The sequence below is a fragment of the Bombina bombina genome, chromosome 6 (assembly GCF_027579735.1).
Source record: "Bombina bombina isolate aBomBom1 chromosome 6, aBomBom1.pri, whole genome shotgun sequence".
NCBI classification, from domain to species: domain Eukaryota; kingdom Metazoa; phylum Chordata; class Amphibia; order Anura; family Bombinatoridae; genus Bombina; species Bombina bombina.
Window position 1 is genome coordinate 118355776 of NC_069504.1, and position 21534 is coordinate 118377309.

General features: G+C 38.5%; 1 protein-coding gene across 2 annotated transcripts in view; it reads right to left on the minus strand.

Annotated features, from left to right (window-relative positions):
• LAMB1 (laminin subunit beta 1) overlaps positions 1-21534 on the minus strand; it is a 77834-nt gene that overhangs the window by 4612 nt on the left and 51688 nt on the right. For both annotated transcript variants that reach the window (XM_053716583.1, XM_053716584.1), the window contains exons 27-33: positions 19760-20001; positions 14016-14219; positions 12510-12654; positions 10885-11092; positions 9562-9703; positions 7934-8110; positions 4049-4208 (exon numbers count right to left, since the gene is read on the minus strand). In XM_053716583.1, coding sequence (XP_053572558.1) covers positions 4049-4208; positions 7934-8110; positions 9562-9703; positions 10885-11092; positions 12510-12654; positions 14016-14219; positions 19760-20001 — 1278 coding nt within the window. The remainder of the gene's footprint in view (positions 1-4048; positions 4209-7933; positions 8111-9561; positions 9704-10884; positions 11093-12509; positions 12655-14015; positions 14220-19759; positions 20002-21534) is intronic.

The window sequence follows — 21534 nt, forward strand, 5'->3', positions numbered from 1 at the left end:
ATCCTCAGGAGCAGTTTCAGTTTCGAGACCATCTCCAGTCTGGAATAAATCCAAGCCAGCTAGAAAGGCAAAGCCTGCTTCTAAGTCCACATGAAGGTGCGGCCCTCATTCCAGCTCAGCTGGTAGGGGGCAGGTTACGTTTTTTCAAGGAAATTTGGATCAATTCTGTTCACAATCTTTGGATTCAGAGCATTGTTTCAGAAGGGTACAGAATTGGTTTCAAGTTGAGACCTCCTGCAAAGAGATTTTTTCTTTCCCGTGTCCCAGTAAATCCAGTAAAAGCTCAAGCATTTCTGAAATGTGTTTCAGATCTAGAGTTGACTGGAGTAATTATGCCAGTTCCAGTTCCGGAACAGGGGATGGGGTTTTATTCAAATCTCTTCATTGTACCAAAGAAGGAGAATTCTTTCAGACCAGTTCTGGATCTAAAAATATTGAATCGTTATGTAAGGATACCAACGTTCAAGATGGTAACTGTAAGGACTATCTTACCTTTTGTTCAGCAAGGGAATTATATGTCCACGATAGATTTACAGGATGCATATCTGCATATTCCGATTCATCCAGATCATTATCAGTTCCTGAGATTCTCGTTTCTGGACAAGCATTACCAATTTGTGGCTCTGCCGTTTGGCCTAGCTACAGCTCCAAGAATTTTTACAAAGGTTCTCGGTGCCCTGCTGTCTGTAATCAGAGAACAGGGTATTGTGGTATTTCCTTATTTGGACGATATCTTGGTACTTGCTCAGTCTTTACATTTAGCAGAATCTCATACGAATCGACTTGTGTTGTTTCTTCAAGATCATGGTTGGAGGATCAATTTACCAAAAAGTTCTTTGATTCCTCAGACAAGGGTAACCTTTCTGGGTTTCCAGATGGATTCAGTGTCCATGACTCTGTCTTTAACAGACAAGAGACGTCTAAAGTTGATTACAGCTTGTCGAAACCTTCAGTCACAATCATTCCCTTCGGTAGCCTTATGCATGGAAATTCTAGGTCTTATGACTGCTGCATCGGACGCGATCCCCTTTGCTCGTTTTCACATGCGACCTCTTCAGCTCTGTATGCTGAAGCAATGGTGCAAGGATTACACGAAGATATCTCAATTAATATCTTTAAAACCGATTGTTCGACACTCTCTAACATGGTGGACAGATCACCATCGTTTAATTCAGGGGGCTTCTTTTGTGCTTCCGACCTGGACTGTAATTTCAACAGATGCAAGTCTCACAGGTTGGGGAGCTGTGTGGGGATCTCTGACGGCACAAGGAGTTTGGGAATCTCAGGAGGTGAGATTACCGATCAATATTTTGGAACTCCGTGCAATTTTCAGAGCTCTTCAGTTTTGGCCTCTTCTGAAGAGAGAATCGTTCATTTGTTTTCAGACAGACAATGTCACAACTGTGGCATACATCAATCATCAAGGAGGGACTCACAGTCCTCTGGCTATGAAAGAAGTATCTCGAATCTTGGTTTGGGCGGAATCCAGCTCCTGTCTAATCTCTGCGGTTCATATCCCAGGTGTAGACAATTGGGAAGCGGATTATCTCAGTCGCCAAACGTTGCATCCGGGCGAATGGTCTCTTCACCCAGAGGTATTTCTTCAGATTGTTCAAATGTGGGAACTTCCAGAAATAGATCTGATGGCGTCCCATCTAAACAAGAAACTTCCCAGGTATCTGTCCAGATCCCGGGATCCTCAGGCGGAGGCAGTGGATGCATTATCACTTCCTTGGAAGTATCATCCTGCCTATATCTTTCCGCCTCTAGTTCTTCTTCCAAGAGTAATCTCCAAGATTCTGAAGGAATGCTCGTTTGTTCTGCTGGTAGCTCCGGCATGGCCTCACAGGTTTTGGTATGCGGATCTTGTCCGGATGGCCTCTTGCCAACCGTGGACTCTTCCGTTAAGACCAGACCTTCTGTCACAAGGCCCTTTTTTCCATCAGGATCTGAAATCCTTAAATTTAAAGGTATGGAGATTGAACGCTTGATTCTTGGTCAAAGAGGTTTCTCTGACTCCGTGATTAATACTATGTTACAGGCTCGTAAATCTGTATCTCGAGAGATATATTATAGAGTCTGGAAGACTTATATTTCTTGGTGTCTTTCTCATCATTTTTCTTGGCATTCTTTTAGAATACCGAGAATTTTACAGTTTCTTCAGGATGGTTTAGATAAGGGTTTGTCCGCAAGTTCTTTGAAAGGACAAATCTCTGCTCTTTCTGTTCTTTTTCACAGAAAGATTGCTATTCTTCCTGATATTCATTGTTTTGTACAAGCTTTGGTTCGTATAAAACCTGTCATTAAGTCAATTTCTCCTCCTTGGAGTTTGAATTTGGTTCTGGGAGCTCTTCAAGCTCCTCCGTTTGAACCTATGCATTCATTGGACATTAAATTACTTTCTTGGAAAGTTTTGTTCCTTTTGGCCATCTCTTCTGCTAGAAGAGTTTCTGAATTATCTGCTTTTTCTTGTGAGTCTCCTTTTCTGATTTTTCATCAGGATAAGGCGGTGTTGCGAACTTCTTTTGAATTTTTACCTAAAGTTGTGAATTCCAACAACATTAGTAGAGAAATTGTGGTTCCTTCATTATGTCCTAATCCTAAGAATTCTAAGGAGAAATCGTTGCATTCTTTGGATGTTGTTAGAGCTTTGAAATATTATGTTGAAGCTACGAAATCTTTCCGTAAGACTTCTAGTCTATTTGTTATCTTTTCCGGTTCTAGGAAAGGCCAGAAAGCTTCTGCCATTTCTTTGGCATCTTGGTTGAAATCTTTAATTCATCTTGCCTATGTTGAGTCGGGTAAAATTCCGCCTCAGAGAATTACAGCTCATTCTACTAGGTCAGTATCTACTTCCTGGGCGTTTAGGAATGAAGCTTCGGTTGACCAGATCTGCAAAGCAGCAACTTGGTCCTCTTTGCATACTTTTACTAAATTCTACCATTTTGATGTATTTTCTTCTTCTGAAGCAGTTTTTGGTAGAAAAGTACTTCAGGCAGCGGTTTCAGTTTGAATCTTCTGCTTATGTTTTTCGTTAAACTTTATTTTGGGTGTGGATTATTTTCAGCAGGAATTGGCTGTCTTTATTTTATCCCTCCCTCTCTAGTGACTCTTGTGTGGAAAGATCCACATCTTGGGTAGTCATTATCCCATACGTCACTAGCTCATGGACTCTTGCTAATTACATGAAAGAAAACATAATTTATGTAAGAACTTACCTGATAAATTCATTTCTTTCATATTAGCAAGAGTCCATGAGGCCCGCCCTTTTTTTGTGGTGGTTATGATTTTGTATAAAGCACAATTATTCCAATTCCTTATTTTATATGCTTTCGCACTTTTTTATCACCCCACTTCTTGGCTATTCGTTAAACTGAATTGTGGGTGTGGTGAGGGGTGTATTTATAGGCATTTTGAGGTTTGGGAAACTTTGCCCCTCCTGGTAGGAATGTATATCCCATACGTCACTAGCTCATGGACTCTTGCTAATATGAAAGAAATGAATTTATCAGGTAAGTTCTTACATAAATTATGTTATATATATATATATATATATACACACACACATACATAATATATATACACACACACACATACATAATATATATATATACACACACACATACATAATATATATATATATACACATACACACACTCTTACATATATACATATTTAAATACACATACACACACACACACATACATAATATATATACATACACACACACACACACACATATATATACACATACACACATATTTATATATACATATTTAAATACACATACACACAAGCACTTTTTTGCTTTTGTGTGTGTGTTTAGACTTACTTTTGTGTGTGTGTTTAGACTTACTTTTGTGTGTGTGTTTAGACTTACTTTTGTGTGTGTGCTTAGACTTACTGTTGTGTGTGTGCTTAGACTTACTGTTGTGTGTGTGCTTAGACTTACTGTTGTGTGTGTGCTTAGACTTACTTTTGTTTGTGTGCTTAGACTTACTTTTGTGTGTGTGCTTAGACTTACTTTTGTGTGTGTGCTTAGACTTACTTTTGAGCAAACTGAGCTTTTTATTTGCTTGAGCTAACAATGATTTGGCTTCTTTTTGCAGCTTCTCTGCTTTCTTTCTGGCTTCTATAGAATCTTCAGCTTTTTGCATTATCAAGTCTTCAACTTTCTTATACTTGTCACTTAGTTCACCATCCAAAACCTGCAATATCAGAAAGAACCATTAGAGGGCAGCAACAGACTACATTCTGTTTAAAACAGTATAGGTATAAGGCAAAAGAAAAAAACAAGCGGGTAGATTACGAGTCTTGCGTTATGAGGGGTGCGGTGCTAACGTGCAGTTTATTCTAACCGCTCACTTCCCTGCAGTGCTGGTATTACAGGTTTTTATCAACCCGGCTTTAACAGGCAAGAAGTGAGCGTAGAGCAAAATTGAGCTCAACACTGCACTCCAACACCAGCGCTGCTTAAGTGAGCGGTGAGCTGGTTGTACGTGCTCGTGCACGATTTCCCCATAGACATCAATGGGGAGAGCCAGCTGAGAAAAAGTCTAACACCTGCAAAAAAGCAGAGTAAAGCTCAGTAACGCAGCCCCATTGATTCCCATGGGGAAACTAAAGTTATTTACACCTAACACTCTAACATGAACCCCGAGTCTAAACACCCCTAATCTTACACTTATTAACCCCTAATCTGCCACCCCCGACATCGCCGACACCTGCATTATATGTATTAACCCCTAATCTGCCGCTGCTGACACCGCCGCCACCTACATTATACTTATTAACCCCTAATCTGCCGCTCCGGACACCGCCGCCACCTACATTATACTTATTAACCCTAATCTGCTGCCCCCAACATCGCAGACACCTACTTTATATTTATTAACCCCTAATCTCCCGCCCCCAATGTCGCCGTAACCTACCTACACTTATTAAAGCCTAATCTGCCGCCCCCAGCGTCGCCACACTATACTAAATTTATTAACCCCTGAACCTAAGTCTAACCCTAACCCTAACACCCCCTAACTTAAATATAATTTAAATAAATCTAAATAAAAATTCCTATCATTAACTAAACTATTCCTATTTAAAACTAAATACTTACCTGTAAAATAAACCCTAAGCTATCTACAATATAACTAATAGTTACATTGTAGCTATCTTAGGGTTTATTTTTATTTTACAGGCAAGTTTGTATTTATTTTAACTAGGTAGAATAGTTACTAAATAGTTATTAATTATTTAATAACTACCTAGCTAAAATAAATACAAAAATATTCTGTAAAATAAAACCTAACCTAAGTTACACTAACACCTAACACTACAATTAAATAACATACATAAATTAAATACAATTAAATAAATTAAATACAATTAGCTAAATTACAACAAAAAACAAACACTAAATTACAGAAAATAAAAAACAAATAATAAGATATTTAAACTAATTACACCTAATCTAAGAGCCCTATCAAAATAAAAAAGCCCCCCCAAAATAAACAAAACCCCTAGCCTAAACTAAACTATCAATAGCCCTTAAAAGGGCCTTTTGCGGGGCATTGCTCCAAAGAAATCAGCTCTTTTACCTGTAATTTTTTTTTACAAATAACCCCCCCAACAATAAACCCCACCACCCACACAACCAACCCCCCAAATAAAACCCTAACTAAAAAAAACTAAGCTCCCCATTGCCCTGAAAAGGGCAGTTGGATGGGCATTGCCCTTAAAAGGACATTTAGCTCTATTGCTGCCCAAAGCCCTAACCTAAAGATAAAACCCACCCAATACACCTTTTAAAAAATCCTAACATTAACCCCCGAAGATTCACTTACCCGGGAGAAGTCTTCATCCAAGTGGCAAGATGTCCTCAACGAAGCCGGCAGAAGTGGTCCTCCAGACAGGCAAAAGTATTCATCCAGACGGCATCTTCTATCTTCATCCTTCCGAAGCGGAGCGGCTCAATCTTCAAGACATCCGGCGCGGAGCATCCTCTTCCAACGAAGTCTTCTTGCTGAATGAATATTTCTTTAAGTGACGTCATCCAAGATGGCGTCCCTTAGATTCCGATTGGTTGATAGAATTCTATCAGCCAATCGGAATTAAGGTAGAAAAAATCCTATTGGCTGATGCAATCAGCCAATAGGATTGAACTTCAATCCTATTGGCTGATCCAATCAGCCAGTAGGATTGAGCTCACATTCTTTTGGCTGTTCCAATCAGCCAATAGAATGCAAGGTCAATCCTATTGGCTGATTGCATCAACCAATAGGATTTTGTCTACCTTAATCCTGAGTGGCTGATAGAATTCTATCAGCCAATCGGAATCTAAGGGACGCCATCTTGGATGAGGTCACTTAAAGAGATATTCATTCAGCAAGAAGACTTCGTTGGAAGAGGATGCTCCGCGCCGGATGTCTTGAAGATGGAGCCGCTCGTGGTCGGAAGGATTTGGAGGAACACTTCTGCCCGTCTGGAGGACCACTTCTGCCAGCTTCATTGAGGATATCTTGCCGCTTGAATGAAGACTTCTCCCGGTAAGTGAATCTTTGGGGGTTAGTGTTAGGATTTTTAAAGGTGTATTGGGTGGGTTTTATCTTTAGGTTAGGGCTTTGGGCAGCAATAGAGCTAAATGTCCTTTTAAGGGCAATGCCCATCCAACTGCCCTTTTCAGGGCAATGGGGAGCTTAGGTTTTTTTTAGTTAGTGTTTTATTTGGGGGGTTGGTTGTGTGGGTGGTGGTTTTTACTATTGGGGGGGTTGTTTGTATTTTTTTTTACAGGTAAAAGAGCTGATTTCTTTGGGGCAATGCCCTGCAAAAGGCCCTTTTAAGGGCTATTAATAGTTTAGTTTAGGCTAGGGTTTTTTTATTTTGGGGGGGGGCTTTTTTATTTTGATAGGGCTCTTAGATTAGGTGTTATTAGTTTAAATATCTTGTAATTTGGTTTTTATTTTCTGTAATTTAGTGTTTGTTTTTTTGTAATTTAGCTAATTGTATTTAATTGTAGTGTAGTGTTAGGTGTTAGTGTAACTTAGGTTAGGTTTTATTTTACAGGTAAATTTGTATTTATTTTAGCTAGGTAGTTATTAAATAGTTAATAACTATTTAGTAACTATTCTACCTAGTTAAAATAAATACAAACTTGCCTGTAAAATAAAAATAAACCCTAAGATAGCTACAATGTAACTATTAGTTATATTGTAGCTAGCTTAGGGTTTATTTTATAGGTATTTAGTTTTAAATAGGAATAATTTAGGTAATGATAGGAATTTTATTTAGATATATTTTAATTATATTTAAGTTAGGGGGTGTTAGGGTTAGACTTAGGTTTAAAGGGTTAATAAATTTAAAATAGTGGCGGCGACGTTGGGGGCTGCAGATTAGGGGTTAATGAGTATAATGTAGGTGGTGGCGATGTTAGGGGCAGCAGATTAGGGGTTAATAATATTTAACTATTGTTTGCGAGGCGGGAGTGTGGCGGTTTAGTGGTTAATATGTTTATTATAGTGGCGGCGATGTCGGGAGCGGCATATTAGGGATTAATAATTTTATTTTAGTGTTTGCAATGCGGGAGGGCCTCAGTTTAGGGGTTAATAGGTAGTTTATGGGTGTTAGTGTACTTTTTAACACTTTAGTTATGAGTTTTATGCTACAGCTTTGTAGTGTAACACTCATAACTACTGACTTTAAAACGCGTTAGGAATCTTGGTAGGTAGGTAGAGGGTGTACCGCTCACTTTTTGGCCTCCCAGGCAGACTCTTAATAATACCGGCGCTATGGAAGTCCCATAGAAAAAAGCCTTTACGAAATTTACGTAAGTAGGTTTGCGGTAAGGCCAAAAAAGTGTGCAGTACACCTATACCTGCAAAACTCGTAATAGCAGCGGGCGTAATATATATCAGAAGCACTAGGTAAATAAAGTACTTGCCTTTTTAATTCCATCTGCATTTTCTTTGGCTTTGTCAACAGATTTCTCCACCTCATCGACAGACACAGAATTTGCCGCAGACTTTTTCATTAAATCATCAACATTTCTTTCAAGTTGGGCGATACGTTGTGTAGCGTTATTTAAAGTTTCCTCTGATACAGCTGCTTCAGATTCAATCTGTTGATGCAAAGATAAAATGAAAACAACTCTTTTAATGGGTATTATAATGATTATTAGCTGCTATGTACAGATCACCAGCATAGAGAATAATCTATAGAAGACACAGAAAAAATGCAATATTAGATTGTATACAGGGAAATATTAGCAGGATGTAGGAGGGGTAAATAAAATATTTTCCCACGCTCCCTAGGAGGCCATAAAATAAAGTATGCAACCTACAAATTCTGCAAAACAAATAGCTGGCTTATTATGCAATTTGTAACCTACGTTTTCAAAATGCTGGATATGTGACTATTGGCCTCTTTAGGGAAAGAGAGATAAGCACAATTAACAGTGTAGATTACTTAAAAGTTAATATATTGTTTTTAAAATGCAGGTTTGAGGCCTTCATAGTACAGAGATGCACTCAGGACTTTTTTTTTCTTCAAAAATACAACTTTATTTTTAAGACAATAATTGATATTTTTGCATAATTTCTTTCTCAAGACACATTTCACATCTCACTCTAGAAAACAAACAATGCAAACAACATTACAACTCTACCTACATTTAAAACCTTAAGCCCTCCCCCTCAATGTGTTCATGACCAATAAGACAAATACATAAATAAATTATCAAGATACAACCCCCTTTGCTGATTCCGATAGAGAATACAATTTTAAACAACTTTCCAATTTACTTCTATTATTTCATTTGATTTCTTCTCTTGTTATCCTTTGCTTAAAGGTTTATCTAGGCAAGCCCAGGACAGCAGAGAACCTAGGTTGATTGGTGGCTGCATATATATATACCGATTGTCATTGGCTCACCCGTGTGTTCAGTTAGAAACCATTAGTGCATTGCTGCTCCTTCAACAAATGATACCAACAGAATTAAACATATTACATAAAAGAAGTAAATTGGAAAGTTGTTTAAAAAACTGTATTCTCTATCTGAATCATGAAAAAAAAAAAATGTCCCTTTAATATTTTCTTTCCATCCCTTCCAAGTAGAGCTCCATACTCTCTGTATATAATGGTTGGAACATATTAGAGAATTTTTTTTTTTTTTAAATGTTTATTGATATTGTGCACCCAGAAATAAAAGCTGAAAGCAGAGTGCAGGGACTTTTGTCTTATATGATTGGATCAGCAGCAGTTTCTGCTTGCAACCAGCAGTGCTCTGCTTGTACTTTAACTATGCGCTTAACCCCTTTGTGAGGGTTAAACACAGACAGAATTGTAACATTTCTAGTAATACAATTAATGCTCTAACCAATCAGATTGTGCAATTTTATCACTATAGTTGCCCTTTAGTCGGATGGTGGCTTGGAAATAGACTACTTTGGGGGTTTACATTACTAAAAACTTTATTACGTTTTTCACAAAATGCTTCCAGCGCATATACTCACTTCCAGATATTATAACCCAATAGATATACAAGCAAGGCCTTTCAGCCTGTAAACTTACTGATGTAAGTAGATCATTCGTTCCTTTGATGTCATCGTTCGCTTGTTTGATGGCTTTTTCTGCTGCACTCTGAGCCTTCCCTGCTTCCTCTAGAGCTTCTTTTACTAAATCAGCAGTAGCTTTAATGTCAGTTGCAGCTTGGCTAAATTCAAAACAAAAAAGAAAAAGATACTTGATGACAATTAATAAATAAATACAAATAAAATGCACAGATTTTATACTTGATTAGACAAAATAAAAGAAAGTGGCAGATTATATTGTAAAAATATGTTAACAAAATGGGTATTTAAGATTACTAATACATTTTATTTATGTCCTTCAGTTGCTTAGGAATGCCACATTTGTCAGATGGGTGGGGCTTAAAAGAGATGACATCATCCCCAAGAAAACAGAACAAATTACAGTCTATGTTGTCATGACTACTAGACAAACAAAAATAGCTGTTTCTAGATTCAGCCTATAATGATGGTGCAGAATTTGCATAAGAAATAAAGACCAGTGATAAAGACTTTGTATGAGAAATAAAATGTCCTACAAGTGATATGGTAACATTACTTTCATTCTTGCCATGTTAGTGAAAAGCAATGGTTATTTTAATTTGCATGTTTCCTTTTGCTATAAATAAATGAAACTCTTTTTCCTGCCCCTGCCGACGTGCTAGGGCCAGTAGTTTGACTACTTCTGGTTACACAGCGGAGGGCGCTATGGGCTTTGTAGCCGGTTCACACCAGAAGGTTTAGTGTTATTTGCTCTGGTTACGGTGCCAGTAGTGAAAACTGTGGTTCTGTCATGTGACTCTTTTTAATATATATGATAGAAAATGTTAAAGGGACAGTCTACACCAGAATTATTACTGTTTAAAAAGAGAGATAATCCCTTTATTACCCATTCTCTAGTTTTGCATAACAACACAGTTATAGAAATACACTTTTTACCTCTGTGATTACCTTGTATCTAAGCCTCTGCAAACTGCCCCCTTATTTCAGTTCTTTTGACAGACATACATTTTAGCCAATCAGAACTGGCTCACTGGAAATCCACGTGCGTGAGCACAGTGTTATCTATATGACACACATGAACTAACACCCTCTAGTGTTGAAAAACTGTCAAAATGCCATGAGAGAAGAGGCGGCCTTCAAGGGCTTAGAAATGAACCTCCTAGGTTAAGCTTTCAACTAAGAATACCAAGAGAACAAAGCAAAATTGGTGATAAAAGTAAATTGCAAAATTGTTTAAAATTACATTCTCTATCTGAATCATGAAAGTTTATTTTGGACTAGACTGTCCCTTTAAAGTAAAGCAGAAGCAGCAAACGATTTTTACCTTGCTTTCTTTGCTTCATCTAAGAGAGCCTCGGCCCTCGCAATATCTCCAGCGCTCTCCTTGAGGATGTCCTCCACATCAGAAAGGCTTTCCACGCGTTCTCGGATATCCTCTGTCAGTGCTTGCAGCTGCTCAGGGGTGGTCGGCATATCCATTTTCAGAACCTCATTGGCAACTGCCTCAATGCTGTCAAGGTCAGCTCCATCCTCTGTATACAGTGGACGAAATACATGTTCAGTGCAGGTTTTATTTATTAACAAGTTGCAGTGCGGTTTAGTTCCATTTAAAATATACAATGCTAAAATAGTCTCCAAGGAAAAAAGTTAAAGGGACATGAAACCCAAGCTGTTTCTTTCATAATTCAGATAGATTGTACAATAAAAAAAAACTATTAAAAGCAGGTAGGTAGGCTCAGGAGTGTGCACGTGTCTGAAGCACTCTGTCAGCAGATTTGCAATAACATTTACACTACTGCCATCTATTGTTCAAAAGCATTTTTGTGCAAATGCTGCCATATAGTTCTAAATACATGCACATGCTACCTACCTATGTAATCTCTTCAACAAAGAATACTATAAAAACAATGTAAATTTGATAATAGAAGTAAATTGGAAACTTTTATAAAACTCTATACTCTGTACACCACTTCTTGCACTGTGAGCTAAAAGGGTGTTTAAATAAGGGCGCTTGAGCACGAGCGCTGTATGTGCACATGCAGCTGAAATAGTCAAAACATTTTTGCAAAAGTATTTTGAAATATATCTAAAAAAAAGGCACCTTTAAAAATGAAATGATCTTATTGAATATTTTCTGAATAATAGCTAAGTTCCAGACAAGGAAACATTTAATTACCTTGGAAACAAAATATGTATTACTAACAATCGTCCTTTAATTTTTGAGATTTTCAGGGAAAGGGAGCTGTATCCTGCCACATATTCCTTTCTCTAACCTCCCCATTTATGTCCCAGTTCCTAAAAAAATAACAATAGTACCCTTATCGCACGTAGGAGTACTCTACCTATGCCAATGGAACTCACAGCCCACTGACAGCTCAAACTACGCAATCCCCAAGAGCACCCAGATTTTTTCACCATACCACTTAGATCCCACCCCATAGCACTTAGGCTCTGCCCCCACAGAACTCAGACTCCACTCCCACAATGCGCAAAAACCAATGCTGGGAGGTGTGTGGCTATAAATTAATTTCATGTTAAAGGGACAGTTATGTCATAATTAGACATTTGTGATTTAGACAGAGCATGCAATTTTAAACAACTTTTCAATTTACTTATATTATTTAATTTGTTTTGTCTCTTGTTATCCTTTGCTGAAAGATTTATCTAGGTAAGCTCAGGAACTGCTGATTGGTGGCTGTAAATATATATAACGATTGTCATTGGCTCACCCATGTATTCAGTTAGAAACCAGTAGTGCATTGCTGCTCCTTCAACAAATGATACCATGAGAATGAAACAAATTTAATAAAAGTTGTTTAAAACTGTATGTTCTACCTAAATCATGAAATAAACATTTTGGGTTTCATGTCCTTTTAAATCTATTCAGGTCATTACACATATAAGCTAAGTTTGCACTACAAGCAGTGACACTAGTGTACATATACGTACGCATTAAAAAGTCCCTAATCTGTTTGATGAGATTTCTTAGGTCTTCATTGCTTCTGTCAACTTTCTCTTTGGTGTTATTTGCTTTGTTCAAGACATTCTGAGCACTCTGTTTTGCTTCTTCTGCTCTTAGTTTTGATTCTGCTACCTATAATAAAACAAATTGTATTTGGGAAGTGGTTTGTGAACAGTTTGTTACTTTGTTGTTTGGCACTTGTGCAGGATTCATTGTTAAACAGACATAAATTACAAATTTGCAATGCTTAGCAGTGCTTTTCCAATTGACTACAAGCAATTTTACACTAAACTTACATGTTAGAGAAAAGGTACCAAAAACATTAACTTTTTCTTGCGGAAGCTAATTTAATATTTCAAAACGCATATTCTAAACATTAACACCGCAGGAAAGATGTGACAAGTAAATTACTATGTACCTATTAGAGTGCATTAAAGCAATACGTTTGAGGGTTTAATGTTGAAAATGTATTTTTTATTATGCAAACAAAACTCCAAAATTAATAAGATATTTTTTCACAATGTCAGTACGTGAAATATCTGCCCTACTAGATCAACTGTAAGTACTATTATTGTAAAGTGGGAGTGTCTAGGAGCAACAACAGCCTATCCATGAAGTAGTAGACCACGTAAACTCACAGAGCGGTGAGTGCTGAAGAGTGTAACATGTAAAAAGTGTCTATCATCTGTTGCATCACTCACTACAGAGTTCCAAACTGCCTCTGAAAGAAACTGTGTGTTGGGAGCTTTATAAAATGGGGTTCCATGGGCGGGACAAGCCTTACATCAACATGTACAATGCTGAGTGTCAGCTGGAGTGGTGTAAAGCTTGTTGCCACTGGAGCAGTACCGAGTGATGGATCGTACTTCCCTATCTGGCATTCTGATGGAAGAATCTGGGTGTGGTGGATGCCAGGAGAACTCTACCTACCAGAATGCATAGTTTATACTGTAAAGTTTGATGGAGGAGTAATAATGGTCTGAGGCTCTTCTTCAGGGTTTTGGGCTAGATCCCAGGGAAGGATCATCTTAATGCTACAGGATACAAAGATATTTTAGACAACTAGGTGTTTTCAACTTTGAGGCAACAGTTTGGGGAAGGCCATTTCCTGTTCCATCATGACTGTGCACCTGTGCATAAAACAAGGTCCATGAAGACAGTGTTTTATGAGTTTGGTGAGGGGGAACTTGAGTGGCCTACACAGAATTCTGATCTCAACCACAATGAACACATTTGGGATGAATTGGAATGTCGTTTGTGAGCCAGATCTTCTTATCCAACTTCAATTGACTTACCTCACAAATGTTGTTTTGGCTGAATGGGCACAAATTCCCACAGGCAACTTCCAAAATTCAGACTAAGTGTTATCTTTTTATAATGTATTTGTGGATTATGCAATTCTACTGTATTTAAGTAACCCTATGGGGCAGGACCATGTTAATGCATTTAGTAGCCTTAATCAGAAGCTGGGTAGGTTTAGGGTGTGCACTTACCATTTTAGAGAGTTCTTCCACTTCTGCCAGTGCGCTTAGAATCTCCTTATCAAACTTCATTGCTGTTTGCCATGCATTGTTGGCTACATTAACAAAACCATCACAGTTGGGGCCTCCACATTTCCTTTTGCCATCTTCTGTCTTGCAGCCAATGCCGCCACAAGGGGAATCCTCACATGATGCACCAGGAGATGTTCCGCAAGTCTAAAATCGAGAATACAAAACAATTGTACTAAACAGCTTAAAGGAAGGCTTTTCTAGGGGTATGTACTAAACTGCAAAAAAAATATTAAATGTTGCTATCTATCCTATACATATAAATTCTGATGTAGCATTTGCCATAATATTTGAAGCTGTATGCCCATACAAAATGTTACATAAAAATGTTGCTGTTTTTTTTGTGTGTAGAAACTGAACAGTATTGAGAGTAATATTTATTACAATGTGAACATCTTGATAAACCAGCATATGAGACACAACATAATGTGAGCTGTGGTGCACTGATATTATTCCATAATACATGGAGACCAAAGGCACAGCCACAGCGGAGTGGGTCGGAATCAGCATCTGCTGCTTCATAAATCACCCCGTAATGCATTTTTTAGGTTCACTTTCCTCACTGCATGAGTTTTCAGTATTGTATCATAAGGCTATAGGCATTTTTTATGCACATAGTACACTAAAAAGCTAAAAGGCAGCCACATTTACACTGTGTTCATTTCTAAGCCAGTTTTGCATTGTAAATCTGTTATATGCTCAGGAATCTCATGTGACTTTGTTGCTGTATTTATAAAATAGCACATGGCTCCACTTTCACATTTTGGATGAGATGGTCAGATTGAAGGGACATTGTACTCAAGAACTGTCTGTCGTATATTTGAAACAGCAGCATTTACATGTGTTGAAACTATTATTTTGCCGTAAAAATATTATGTAAAAGCTGTTTAACTTTAAATTGAATCAAATACTGCAATATTGGTTTTGTACTTCCTACTAATCTTTACTGGCTGATAAGAAAAACCGCCACCTTTTTTCACTGGTAAAGAGGGACATGAATCTGCAAGTATGACAAGAAAATGTTGATTTATTCAGGACAGGAATATGAAATATAAGTTTAAAAAAAAACATTTCCTTTATAGAAAAATTAGGTTCACTGTTCTTTTAAGATAGACAACCGACAGACAGGATACAAAAATCAAGGATACTTTTGATCATAAGAATAACACTGAGTGAAAATAGTGGGGTTGTCCATAGCTATATTCTTTATAAACCTGTTAAAACAAATCTAAACTGACCATTGGTCCTGAGAGACAGAGTTATTTATAGAATACCTAGGTATCAATTGTTTATTGGCTGAAGTATTACCAGTAGGAGTGCAGGAGAACACAGCAAAATCTGACAATAAAAAGTTTTTTTATCCATCACAATAACACCAATTAACAAGACTATAATGCATTTATAAAAAATCACTTATATAAGAAAGAAAAAAATAAGTTCATTATCCCTTTAAAGAAGTCATTCGATTAATAATCTGTTATTTAAAATATTTATTTAATGAAAATATAATTGTATAGTTACCTGTGCTGTAGTCTGCAATGTGTATAAAGATGCTCTAATAAAGATCTAAGACTGAGGGTCATATTTACCAAGCTCCGTACGGAGCTTACTGCCCCATGTTTCCGACGAGCCTTCAGGCTCGCCGGAAACAGAAGTTATGAAGCAGTGGTATAAAGACCGCTGCTCCATAACCTCTCCGCCTGCTTGAGGAAGCGGACAGAAATCAACCCGATCGAATACGATTGGGTTGATTGACACCCCCTGCTAGCGGCCGATTGGCCGCAAATCTGCAGGGGGCGGCATTGCACCAGCAGTTCACAAGAACTGCTGGTGCAATGATAAATGCGAGAGCGTATGCTATTCACTCTTCTCTATATATACAGAGAGCAGATCGGTGAGTACTTGCAGTTATGAAACCCAAAACGTTTCTTTATTCAGATAGAATATGTCATTTTAAACAACGTCCTAACTTACTTCTATTATCTAATTTGCTTTGTTCTCTTGGTATCCGTTGAAAAGCATACCTAGGTAGGCTCAGGAGCAGCAGTGCACTACTGGGAGCTAGCTGCTGATTGGTGGCTGTACATATATTCCTCTTGTAATGAGTTCAGCTAGCTCCCAGACCCAGTAATGCATTGCTGCTATTTCAACAAAGGATAGAAAGTGAATAAAACACATTTGATAATAGAAGCAAATTTTAAAGTTGTTTAAAACTGTATGTTCTGTCTGAATCATGAATCATGTCCCTTTAATGGCTTAGATGATAAAGGCTTTGAACTCTTTATTTATTAAAGAAAATTTGACAATTTAGCTAATCAGTGACAGTGCCAACCGAGCCACCTGTCTTGTTCATGAGCATGCACGCACACATACACACATGCACCCACACATTGCACACACTAAACACACAAATGGCTCGTGCACACACACGAAAACTGCACACACTCTACAAACAAGCACACACACGAAAACTGCACACACTCTACAAACAAGCACACACACGAAAACTGCACACACACTCTACAAACAAGCAGATCACATTGTTTTTAAAGGCAAACAATTGCCATCCGAAGAAACATCCCAACACAAACTTGCAATCTCCCCAGTCATCACCTCTGTCACTCTCTGCACCCTCCTCCCAACCATTGAGAGTGAAGTGGCTTCCCTTTTGTCTTCCCCACACCTCACTACATGCCCACTTGACCCTATTCCTTCACATCTAATTCCTCCTCTGTCTCCCACCCTCACTCCGGATCTTACTCACATATTCAACCTATCCCTTTCTACCGGCTCATTCCCTGCCACCTTCAAACATGCAAAGGTCACCCCCATCCTCAAAAAACCCTCCCTTGACCCTAACTCCCCTGCAAACTACCGCCCCATATCACTGCTCCCACTAGCTTGAAAATTCCATGAAAAACTAGTTTTCGATCGCCTTACCCAATTCCTGTCCTCCAACTCATTGCTCGACCCCCTGCAATCTGGATTCCGCCCCAACACTCAACTGAGACTGCCCTCACCAATGATCTCCTTTCTGCTAAAACAAAGGCTACTACTCTATACTCCTCTTTCTTGACCTCTCTGCTGCCTTTGACACTGTTGACCATCCCAGACTCCTACGGACTCTCAGCTCTCTTGGGCTCTGTGACACTGCCCTCTCCTGGATTTACTCTTATTTCTCTAACAGATCGTTCTCTGTCTCTTTTGCTGGTGACTCCTCCTCTCTCTCTCTATTGCCTCTGTCTGTTTGAGTACCTCAAGGCTCTGTCCTGGGTCCTCTACTCTTCTCTATTTACACTTCTTCACTGGGTAAACGCATTAACATCTATGTCTTCAGCTATCACCTCTATTCTGATGATATCCAGATCTACCTTTCCACCCCTGCACTCTCTCCTTCTGTCAATTCTCACATCAGCGACTGCTTATCTAGCATTTCCTTCTGGATGGCCTCTCACCACCTAAAAATAAACATATCAAAGACCGAACTACTTCTAATTCCCCCCTCTAACTCTACTCCAGTTTCTAATGTTTCCATCACTGTTGGTGGCACCACCATCTCCCCATCACCCCAAGTCCGCTGCCTCGGAGTCACACTTGACTCAAATCTGTTCTTCATTCCCAATATCCAATTGCTCTCTTCATCCTGCCGCAACATCTCCAAAATTCGTCCGTTTCTGAGTGCTGAAACTACTAAACAGCTAATCCACTCCCTGGTAATTTCCCGACTTGACTACTGTAACTTACTAACTGGCCTCCCTCTCTCCCCTCCAATCCATCCTAAATGCATCTGCCAGGCTAATCCACCTCTCTCAATGCTCTGTTTCTGCTGCACCTCTCTGTGAGTCCCTTCACTGGCTCCCCATTCACAGCAGAGTTAAATTCAAAATTCTCACCCTGACCTACAAAGCCCTCATCAATGCTGTCCCACCCTACCTGTCCTCACTCATCAACAAATATACTCCTGCCCGCCCCCTAAGATCCAACAATGACCTGCTTCTTGTGTCCTCTACCATCAGCTCCTCTCATGCTAGACTACAGGACTTCTCTCGTGCGGCACCAACCCTCTGGAACGCACTTCCTCGAGCTGTCAGACTTGCCCCTAACCTCTCCTTAAACATTCCCTAAAGACCTTTCTGTTCAGGGAAGCTTATCACCCCGAATTATTAAGAAACTAAATTCACGTAACTAACAGTTGCCCTCTTCTATCTCCTCACTAATATCCCCACCTCCTGTTTCCTATCCTCCTTACCCATCTAGATTGTAAGTTCCCATGGGAATAGGGCCCTCAATTCCCCCTGTATTTGTCTGTAAAATTTTGTCTTTTATTGTATTGTTTCTCCATTGTACTGTTATCCTTGTACCCATGGTCAGCGCTGCGGAATCTGTTGGCGCTTTATAAATAAAGAATAATAATAATAATAATCTTGGTTGCTCTGTGTTTGTATGTTCAGTATAACCAGCTAAGGACACCTGTTCCTATAAGCAGCACGCCCAGTCAACTAGTTCTGTTTCTAATAGAGAATCCTCTGTCCCTGAAATACGAGTGTAGGGGGGGGGGGGGGTTAGGGTGAAGAGGTTAGATATTTATTGCTGTAGGAAGCAGCCCTCATCTATATTCATAATTGTTATACAGAATTACATAGGAAGGGCGCTGAGAACGTCAAGTTTCCAGACTGAGCAAAAGAATATTAATCTTTTATGCTAACATGTAATTGCTTATACATTCTTTAGCCTAGTTTCCATTGCGGTTGTAAACTGGGTAAACTGGTGGCTTCTGCACTTAAGTCTAAGGAAATGTTTTATGTTACTATCAGTTTACACAATGTTCAACAGCAATGGAAACTAAAGCCTAATTTTAGTTCTGTTATGAATTGTGCTTTTTTCTCTTGGTGTCCTTTATTAAAAAGCATACCTAGATATGCTCAGGAGGAGCAACTTACTACTGGGATCTAGCTGATGATTCATGGTTTCACACACATGCCTTAGTATCTTGGTATTAGCTCACCCACTGTGTTCAGATAGCTCCTAGTAGTGCATTGCTGCTCTTGAGCTGAGTTCAACTATGTGCTTAAACAATTTTCAAGCAATATTTTTACATTATAACATTTTCTTTCTGCACTTTAATATGAATTTTATGAAACATTGCATATCTATATATCCGTTCCTTAAAATGATCTGTTTTACAACTCAAATCTGCTTTTGAATCATCTAAAATGATTGATGTTAAATGGACACTATACCCAAAAAAAATATTTCATGATTAAGGTAGAGAATATAATTTTAAACAACATTCCAATTTACTTCTATTATCTAATTTGCTTCATTCTTTAGATATCCTTTAATTAAGAAATAGCAATGCACATGGTGAGCCAATCACAGGAGGCATCTATGTGCAGCTACCAATCAGCAGCTACTAAGCATATCTAGATATGCTTTTCAGCAAAGAATATCAAGAGAATGAAGCAAATTAGATAATAGAAGTAAATTAGAAAGTTGTTTATAATTGTATGCGCTTTCTAAATCATGGAAGAGAAAAATTGGGTTTCATGTCCCTTTAAGCATGTACAATCCCTTTACAAACAAAGAAGAGACAAAGAGCAATTATTCATCATTTGTCTTATTTTAACCATACAAAGGACACTTTTCTTTCATTAATCTGCTTCTACTATTTCTTGCACGCACCGTACCTTTTCAGAGAGCGATGACAGATCCAAACTCTGCACACTGCCAGCAAGTTCGTCCAAGAGTCGAGATTGCTCTTCTTGATATTCCTTGAACCAAAACTGTTTTTCATTTATTATGTCTTCAACTTCCTGCCGGGTTGCAGCTGCATGTTCAAGAATGCTATCCGGGTTCAGAGCAGAGGCATTGACCTTCTCTTCTGCCTCCAAAGACATCTGGAAATATTTGTTGATGCTGTCCATAGCTCCTGCAGAAAACAACATGGGACTTGTTTTTAGTTCATAATCTCAATATTCAATCGCACAAGTCAAAATATTTTTTTTATGATTCAGATAGAGCATGCAGTTTTAAGACACGTTCCAATTTAATTCCATTATCAAAATTTTGCACAGTCTATTTCTATTCACACTTTCTGGGGAACAAGGATCCTACTGAGCATGTGCACAAGCTCACAGGGTATCACATGATACAGGGGCCTGGAAAATGAGGGGAGGGATTAATTTGTCAGAAAAAAAATCTACTGCTTATTTGAAATTCAGTGTATGGGGCCAATTTATCAATGTCTGTCCGACATGATATGCTGTATCGTATTATGTCCAACAGACATCGCTGAATACCGACAGCGTATGCTGTTGGCATTCAGCGATGTCTGTCGGACATGATACATTTAACATTGCACAAGCAGTTCACTAGAACTGCTTGTGCAATGCCGCCCCCTGCAGATTCGTGGGCAATTGGCCGCTAGCACAGGGTGTCAATCAACCCAATCGTAAAGGATCGTGCGGATTGCAGACCGCAGTCTCAGAGGCAGCAGACCATATATGGAGCAGCGGTTTTAAGACCGCTGCTTCATAATTGCTGTTTCCAGCGAGCCTTTGCACTTTTTATTATGCAATGAGTGCTCCTTTAAGTATTTTCTATAATGTTACAAATGTAAAGGATATGAAACACTTTGAGATTGTAATATAAAATGTATAGGCATCCATAGTGAATCAAATTTGTATTATGCTTTTATTATTTATTTTGCTCTCTTTTTATGTAATTTAAAGGGATATAATAGTTAATAAATGGCATGCTCTAGAGCATGTCATTTTTTAAGACTATTGACCCTAGACTGGTGAGTATTTAACCCCCAGCAAAGGGGTTAACACACTCAGTAATAGTGCAGCTTGCGACCTGTGAATTAGAGTGTTTCATTTTTTAACTATTATGGCCTATAAAAGGATAGAAAGGTCAAAATTGAAACCTATATGGGTGTATTTCAATTTGAAATTTTTTGCAATATACTTCCATTAGCACAAATGCTTCCAGTAAAACTTATGACTGTTTTTCTGCGGCATATGCACATATCCTGTGAGGGCCGTGCACCAGTATTCAAACACCATGCCTATTTAGAGAGCTGGCAGTGGTTTGTATTGCTTATATGGACGTAATTGCGTCATACAAGCTACTGTTGACCCTCTGAGGAGGTTTGGTGTTTGAATACTCATGCACAGGCCCTCACAGTCACAGGATATGTGCATATGCTGCAGAAAAAACAGTAATAACATTTATTAGAAGCATTTTTCATAATGGAAGTATATATATATATATATATATATATATATATATATATATATATATAATTGAAGTGTACAGTTAATGTTTGACCTTTCTATCCCTTTTATACTTTAAAAGTACCAGTTCTGAAGTGCACACTGCAGACTTTACAAGCCTAACTGTGCCACTTATCTATCCCTAACTGGCCTTAGCAGGTGTGATAAAGAACTGAAAGAAATAA